At 37.8% G+C, this 8,704-nt stretch overlaps 2 protein-coding genes across 2 annotated transcripts in view; both read right to left on the bottom strand.

Moving 5' to 3' along the window:
- The window catches only part of arl8ba (ADP-ribosylation factor-like 8Ba), a 14,132-nt gene extending 10,732 nt beyond the window's left edge, over positions 1 to 3,400 (bottom strand). The window contains exon 1 of the mRNA XM_037678725.1: positions 3,101 to 3,400. Within this exon, the coding sequence (XP_037534653.1) occupies positions 3,101 to 3,223 (123 nt within the window). The 5' untranslated portion in view covers positions 3,224 to 3,400. The remainder of the gene's footprint in view (positions 1 to 3,100) is intronic.
- A 2,340-nt stretch (positions 3,401 to 5,740) lies between these two features.
- Positions 5,741 to 8,704, bottom strand: part of LOC119412762 (tumor necrosis factor receptor superfamily member 3-like) — a 3,671-nt gene continuing 707 nt past the window's right edge. The window contains exons 4-7 of the mRNA XM_037679799.1: positions 8,400 to 8,508; positions 7,186 to 7,256; positions 6,922 to 7,041; positions 5,741 to 5,892 (exon numbers count right to left, since the gene is read on the bottom strand). Coding sequence (XP_037535727.1) covers positions 5,741 to 5,892; positions 6,922 to 7,041; positions 7,186 to 7,256; positions 8,400 to 8,508 — 452 coding nt within the window. The remainder of the gene's footprint in view (positions 5,893 to 6,921; positions 7,042 to 7,185; positions 7,257 to 8,399; positions 8,509 to 8,704) is intronic.

Below are 8,704 nucleotides of genomic sequence, written 5' to 3' on the forward strand. Positions count from 1 at the left end.
TAAGTCTAGATTGACATAAAAGCATTAAAATAATAATTTCTATATCACCATCCGTTCGGCTTATTTTCACCTACGCAACATCAACCGCCTCCGCCCCTCCCTTACTCCCCATTCCACTGCCATCCTTGTTCACTGTCTGGTTACATCGCGCCTGGACTATTGCAACTCCCTTCTGTTCGGTCTCACCCACAAATCTCTTCATAAGCTCCAACTGGTCCAGAACTCAGCTGCCCGCATCATCACCAAAACCCCATCCATTCATCACATCACTCCAGTCCTGCAAAAACTCCACTGGCTGCCAACCAAGTTCCGCATAGATTACAAAATTCTCCTGTTCACTTTCAAGGCCCTCTACAATCTCTCCCCACCATATCTTTCAAATCTTATTCATATTGCCATTCCCTCTCGCTCCCTCAGATCATCCTCCTCCATCCTTTTGACTGTCCCCTCCGCCCGTCTCACCACCATGGGGAGCAGAGCCTTCAGTCGCTCTGCTCCCCGACTTTGGAACTCGTTACCACCTCACATTAGAAACATAAAGTCAATCTCACAATACAAATCAGAACTCAAAAACACACCTTTTTAGATCTGCTTTTTCCACCTGACACAATTGGTTTTGCCTGATTTTATATTGATTTTATATTGATTTTATACATTGTCTTTTTTCTTCCTTTCTTTTTCTTTTCTTTTCATCTCTTAGTTTCTGTTACTGCTGATTTTATTCTTTGCACGGTGTCCTTGAGTGCCAGAAAGGCACCTTTGAAATAAAATGTATTATTATTATTATGTATAGAGTAAACTTTGTATATTGTGCAATACACTTATTAAATTACATGTTTCTTGAGATTTTTTGCCTCCTTAATTGTAAAGGTTGCGGAAAACCAAACATTTTGGCGGACAACGAACTCGTTTCATCCTGGAAAATGTCCTTATGTCTACCCCTGCATGTGCGTACTGATATGTCCTACTAAAACCAACGTCTCTCAGCAGATCTGGCTTTTGCAAGAATGTATAAATTTCAACTTAAATGGGAAGAAAATGAGTTTCAGCGGACTGAATCATTGGTATTCCCCTTTATGTCTAATACAGCAAGTTAGTCATTTTCCCTCCCCACATCTATCTTTGTGAATCCAGACATGCGCACTTTCAGATATACACATATTTTACAGCACATGACTTTCTAGAGTCACCTGACACAGCTAAGTGGAAATGAGTGCAGTAGTCTTATGACAGAGAGGAGGAACTATGCAGGAAAGACATTCATGAAGTCAAAACTGTCACTGGCACGCTGGGCGATTCTCTCATCTCTTAAACGTAAAGGACGGAGCAGAGTCAAAAATCAAACCTTAGCCACACACCTTTTTTAACAACCTGATGCCAAAAACAATGCATTCCAATTTGATCAGCTGGACAAGATAGTAAAATGTTTTGTTCACTTTAAATCATGAATACAACATTCACTAATGACTTAAATTTGTCTGCTTTCTTTAGATGATGATGGTTCCTGCTTGGAAAACAATTACATCTATATATTTTTTTTTACCTTAACAAAACGTTTTGACCTTCAGCAAACCTTTCAATTTAGTTTTTATTAATCCGTAACCTAAATAATATATGTCGAAAATGTTTACATTTTCTTAGTTAATGTCTTTAAATTAAACTTTTGTCTCTTTGAAAATTCACAGCATGTTATGTTGGAACTAAATAAATCCATAAGTGTTTGGCATTTTATTTAAATGATTAAAAACATGTACCTGCATATTAGTCATGAATAATTTTACAAAGTTTTACAAAACTAATTGTGTTAACATGAATAAACATTAAACATAACATTTTTTTTTTACAGAATACAAAGAAAAAACAGATTTGCAAATATGAACAGGAATCGGACATTGATAATTTTACATAAAAAAGGTACAAAAAAGTATGTTTAGTCTTGACACCGCACGGTTTTAAAATACAAAAAAATTGACTTGTATTCATTTTTGTACAGACAGCTGTAACTCTCAGTTTTGAGGTTATCTTTACTGTCGCATCAAAACTAAAAAGGATGTTTGGTGAAATGTTCAGTATCCTAAACACTTTCACTCCAAGCTAAAAGTCCACACAAATGAAATAATTCAATCAGAGCAAAAAAAATCTGACAAAGCTGCCCAGAGTCACCACCACAAACACTGAAAAAGACTTTTAGTATTATGAAAAACTCAAGTGTTACACAGCTGTGATTAAACAATATGAATTGCTCCATTGGAAGGACCAGTATTTGAGACGCCCTGCAATAGTTGCACAAGAAACAAATGTGCTTGCTCAAACAAGTGACATAATCTCACACAGGAAGGAGTACTATATTTGCACATTTATCACACTTTGCATCTAAATTTGTTTCAGTGATTTCACTGAAATTATTTTCACACTTAACAGAGCAGAACACAGAAAACAGCCAATCGCTTTTGTTTAGTTTGCAGAAGGAATGGATGTGGAAGTACTGCTGCAAACAGGAGTCAAGTCCAAGTTTTTAAAATAAACTGAATGAGACAGAACCAAACTGTGAAACGCCACTGACTGACAAAAGTCTCAAAAGATCACTGCACGTTTTCATCTCTTTATTTTAGAAGTCTTCATCACGAATCTGCAAAAAAACCTGCACACACATACAAAAACTCCTGAACCACACGCGCGCACACTTTCAAGCGTCCATATGCCTCGGTGTGCGATCCGTCCTGTTTGTCTGCACTCCGTGTAGTTCTTGCAATGCTCAACATTTACTGAACTGAACCGCTTGAATTTCCCACACACTGACGGTGTAAAACCCACGAATCACTACGTTACTTTGGGGTTTACCGTGAACAATCACGACAGAGTCGGTGACAAACAAAGTGGCAACTTGTTAGCTGAGCTGACGTGTTGACAAAACACCCACAGCGTGACTTGAACCGCAGGTGTTTTACAGCTGCAGCAACCAGCACAGTCATATATCAACCACTGTGACAAAAAACTGCACTTATAAGCTACCTACACAGATTGGAGACTTTCGGCACCGTTATCGCTAAGGCTGTTAGCATTAGGCTAGCAAAGTGGCTAGTAGCGGCTGAGGACTTACAGCGATCACGTTTACAAATGTTGTTTTTCCGGAGTACTGCAGGCCGACTAACGTCAGCTCCATCTCCTCCTTCCAAAACAGTGACTTGAACCAGTCCAAAAGCCGATTTATTAGTGCCAGCATCTTGACGTTTGGCAGCGACGCTCCACTACGGTGGTATCTGTGTCTTCCTCCCTGTTCTGATATATTTTTTTTTAATGTTTTTTCCAGCGGGGAAGTGAGCGGCACGAGCCGCTGTCATATGACCAGTGAGCCTAGCCTGCCCGTCAGCGCCCCTATCGGTGAAGAGAGGAACTACACCCACTCGGAGAAGTTCAGAGTAGAAAAATATGCTGGTGAAGATTCTCAGTCATCCAGGACATGATGAATTCAAAAAGCGTTCAATACAAAAACAACTGGACTTTATTTGTAACAGAAGACGTTTCGCTCCTCATCCGAGGAGCTTTATCAATTCAAAGAGCAGTGAGTGAGGGGTTCAGGTTATAAGGCTGAGTGAGATAAGACACACGCACATAAGACACACACACATATGTAGATTGGCAGTTCACACCTAAACACCGAAACAGTAGGTCTTTGTACATCTAATTCACAGACAAGGCCCCTCTGATCCCATCAGGTGTGAAAACCGGCTGGGAATCGGTTTTAAAGTTGCATTATATGTTTTTGAAAGTGGAAATCTGAGGACTCCTCCTCTGTTAAGAGACGGCTTTTCTCTTTTTACATAAATTGCTTCCTTCAGAGAGAATTGAGAATTGAAATTGAGAGGGGGGTGAAAACATATAATGCAACTTTAAAACAGATTCCCAGCCGGTTTTCACACTTGATGGGAACAGAGGGTTCTCGTTTGTGAATTAGATGAACAAAGACCTACTGTTTAGGTGTTTAGGTGTGAACTGCCAATCTACATATGTGTGTGTGTCTTATCTCACTCAGCCTTATAACCTGAACCCCTCACTCACTGCTCTTTGAATTGAGAAAGCTCCTTGGATGAGGAGCGAAACGTCTTCTGTTACAAATAAAGTCCAGTTGTTTTTGTATTGAACGCTTTTTGAGTAGAAAAATATTTTAGTGAATTGACAGAAGTTCATGCCTCTTTGATTTCAGTTACTCTGAATGCACTTTTAAGGTATTATCTGTGATCACAACCTAAAGGATTTGGCCCCAGGCAGTATTCTGTACCAACAAGATATTAAGGAAGTTAAATACATCTTAATTCTCTGTACAGCAAACATTTAGTTATTTCTAAGGTTTTAAGAGAAAAGGCAGCACAACTGCAAAAATAGTTGTTTGGACATTTATTTGCTACATATATACAAAACTAATTATCTTTTTGATTCAGATTAGATACAAAATTATTTTACTATAAATTCAGACACAGTTTCTTGCTTATTTATTCTGAAAAAAAAAATGCATTGTAACGTCTGTAAGAGCATTTGTCATCTACCAAAACAAAATCTAGAAAATGTAAAGTTTGTTTTAACTGGAAGTCTTACTTTTTAGTTATATCTTAACAAATCTAACAAAACAAAAAAATCAATAATAAAATAAAAAATCAAAGTTAATACACTCATGACTCTATGCATCATGTAACCTCCAATGTTTTGCTCTCATTTTCATCTGTTTGTTATCACAAATATTGATTAAAATTTTATTTTCTGTCTCTAATGGGTCATTGTAACGCAAAAAATAAATACATTAATAAAAATAACCGAATTATTAAAAATAAACAAGCAAACCATTTCTCTTTTAATTCCAGTCTTCAAGAAAGAAAGCTTCTCTTTAACATAAATAGATCCTTATATTCATTTAAAAAATGAAATTATTTATTGACCTTTATTTAACCAGTTCAAACCCATTTGCGATCACAGATCTCTTTTGCCAGGGAGGCCTGGGCTTGAAGGCTTAGCCTGCATGTTTTTGGACTGTGGGAGGACTCCAGAGTCCCCAGGGAAAGTCCACACAAACTCCACACAGAAAGACCCCTCGGTCCAACCGGGGGGACTGAACCTAGGACCTTATTGCTGTGAGTGAGCAGCGCTAACCACTAAGCCATAATGCTGTCAGGATGTAAGTTGAAACAAAGAACTATCAAAATACAATAAATTACTGTACTTCAGTTAAAAAAAACAGCTTATCTGATTGTTTTTACAAGAATTAAAGAACAAACATATTACCAATTTCCCTCATTGTTTCTCGTGAAAACACAATCAAAAAAATTATGTGCAGATCACACATGCCACAGGAGAGCTCGGGATCTGAACACACAAATTAATAAAGTTCTAATAGGACTGATTAAAAAAAATTGTCCTTAAACAAACAGCTTACTCAACAATGAAGCAACAAGGACTGAAACACTGGTCCTTAAAACTCTTCTCTTTAATGTAAAAACATGTCTTCGTTCAGGAAAAATGCATCTTATTCACACTCAAGACCCTTTGAGGGGATTTTTGAGAAGGTGTAGTGAACACGCCCATTCTTTAATATCCTTAAAAAAAAGTTACTTAGCCTTATTTGACATATTCCAAAAGGTTTACTGACTCAGGCAGAGATGCTGAAGAGCATGTCAGCAGTGGAAATAGGTGCTGGTCTTTTCCTCTCCTCATTCTGGGTGTAGCTCATCAACCTGGTCACATCATCTCTTTATGAAAGAGTGGAGACTTGATCCAGATCCAGATGGAGAAAACTATTCATGTTCTTGGCTTCATCCTGGACAATGAGGTGGAGTCCGCTCTCCTCCTTCGACAGGTGGAAATCGCTGGTTTTATTGACGACAGCTTGGATGGGTTTTTTCTCTGTAACAAAGACAGTTAATATTTTAACTCGTTAAATTCTCATCGTTGCATCCTCACACGTTTCTTGTTACTGCAGTGACGAGATGCCGAAACCTTGTGTGCTCGCTTACTTCAGTGAGAAGAAAGTGGCAATTTGAATGTGGATTTACTTATTAAACCAATCATTTTAATAACATATATTATGATATATCATAATACTTCATGGACCAGTGGGCATGTTTTAATGAAACTGTCCATAAGGTGATCACTGAATGAACATGGACAACTTCTGGAGTCAACCTGATTTAAGAGAATTAGCACAACTAATCACACAAAACAGCCTTAATGCAGTCATTCGTACATATTGAGCTAAAATCTGGTGTGGTAGTAGCTGAGAGTCATTCCATCATATGCTCAGGGTGCTAATAAAATGCATGGAGTTTTTGCCTAAACTTTGGCGTGCAAGGCAGCAGGCGAGGTGCATTCCTTCAAATGATCTCCATTTTCTGAATGCACTTGTTGTAAACACTGGGGCCGCCATCAGACCTGAAAGTTTTGATCTGTTTGCAAGTCACACAAAATCTACCAGACAGAGTATGAGGCTGTTTATTGTACAGAGGAGGGAGTTTAGATTTTATCCACTGTGAACTACTGACCAAACGTCAGAGAGACAATCTGCCCACTCTGCAATGCAATCCACCATGGAGTGACTCACAGAAAGCAGTTCTGTCCAGCACCCTGTAACTTTTAGTTACCCTGTGACCTCATGCGCTTTTCATTCACATTTCTATACCTCATAAAATGCTGCTTTCAAGCAGTATTAAGTACATTATTTTATGTTCACAGATCAGGAACTGATCAAATAAATTGTAAAGTAGAGAAAATATACAGATTAATATTTGCAAATAATCTGTCATTTCTGACTGCATTGCTCTGTTGATGTTTTAATCACATCTTAATTGATTAATCAAATGTCCAGATTTTCATAAATGAATACCACGTGTGCTGCCCAAATATGTTCATGTCTTTTTTTTTTTTTTAGGTGCTTACTTGCAGCATGCTTCTTGATGATCTTTGAGCAGATAATGGACACCAAAATGAAGAGGGTGAGGGAGAACAACACAAATCCGATGCAGAGGATTATTTCAGTGAACTCTCCTTTGTCTTTTTCTGGAGAAAAATCAGATACGGATTAAGTCTGCTTGTAGTTGGGTTCAGAATAATGAAAGTGGAACTAAACATGTTCAGCAAATTATCAAACAAATCATCAACATCTAGCCGCTGCAGATAGAACAGGTTTTCATGGTAACATACCAGGTTTAAAACAAACTGAGTCATGAGTTGTGTTCCCTGGAAACTGTTCAACAAATCCATGTGTGTTGCATCTGTTCACCAGAAGAAGAGAAATGTTATAATATAGACACTTGGTTCAGTAAAGTGTGGCCATTCACTTTGACTAAACTCTCAAAGGAAAAAGAAACAATGCTTTCTTTGCCATAATATGCAAAAATAATTCATTTACTCATCATTTGCTATTAATATGCTAATATATTTTCACCAACAATTTTAATAAACCTCACCTGGCACTGCTCTGCCCCATCTTCACTAATATGCATTGAAAAGATCTATTTTTAAAGAGCACATCAATGTGCAAAAGTCCTTAACCACTCCTAATTATTTAATGCCTTTTTGCCATCAGCAATAGACGTTTTTTTAATTTTTGCCTCTTTGTGTGTGTCTGTGTGTGTGTGTGTGTGTGTGGGGGGGGGGGGTGTCCATTTGTCTGTCCTGAAAAGAATTCAATGAAATTTTAATAAAACTTGGAAAATGGCTGCACATAAATGACTGATTACTTTTTGAAGTGAACCCCATTTAAGATGGCCACCCAAACTAAGTGAGTTTTAAAAGTGGCCGTGCCCAGCTAATTTTACTAAATGTTCTTCTGAAAATAACCCTGCACTGAAAATGGATGGAAAAAAACAATGAATAAATAAATGAATAAATTACTGTTGTAAGAGTTTTATAAAGCCAGCTAATGTTATCAAGACAAGAAATAAGGAGAACTTAAAGATTCTTGCACAGTTCTGCACTCTGGGAGCATATGGAAACACTCAGACTGGGCTAGCCAGCTTTGTGTTTAAGCTCAGCTCCTTGATAAAAGTTCTAGCTGATGTTTGCTTGTGTGGGTTTTCTGGTGTTCTGATATTGCAGAATGCAACAAAGAGAGAAAATATTTTCTTTCTGATGAATACAGTTTCTGACTAACTTCTCATCAGGGTTGTCTTTTCCAAAGACTATAAATAACATTTCATGAAGAAGGCACAGGCTAGCTAACTAACACTTACTGTGACGACAGGTGGGGATATTCAAAACAAAAACACCAGCTACTGAATTATTGGCTGATTTGATCATGGATTACAAATAAAGACTAAACATCATCATACGGCCACATGAACACGGTTAACCAGCAGAGATATAATAGGGAGCATGCTTATTTAAAAAGATCTTATATTTTTTAATGGTCTTACTGTGTCCTTTGCTTGCAGGTGTCCTGTTGCAAATCAAAGTATTGGTTTCCGGTACATTTAGGCTCGCAATGATAGGAATACTCCACCAGCTGTGGATCTGAGGAAACATCTGCATAGACAGATAGATCGATTAATGGGTAGGTAGGTAGGTAGGTAGGTAGGTAGGTAGTAGACAGACAGACAGACAGACAGACAGACAGACAGACAGACAGACAGACAGACAGACAGACAGATAGACAGACAGATAGATAGATAGACAGATAGATAGATAGATAGATAGATAGATAGATAGATAGATAGATAGA

Source organism: Nematolebias whitei, chromosome 7, assembly GCF_014905685.2.
Source record: "Nematolebias whitei isolate Nwh7 chromosome 7, NemWhi1, whole genome shotgun sequence".
In the NCBI taxonomy this organism is placed as follows: domain Eukaryota; kingdom Metazoa; phylum Chordata; class Actinopteri; order Cyprinodontiformes; family Rivulidae; genus Nematolebias; species Nematolebias whitei.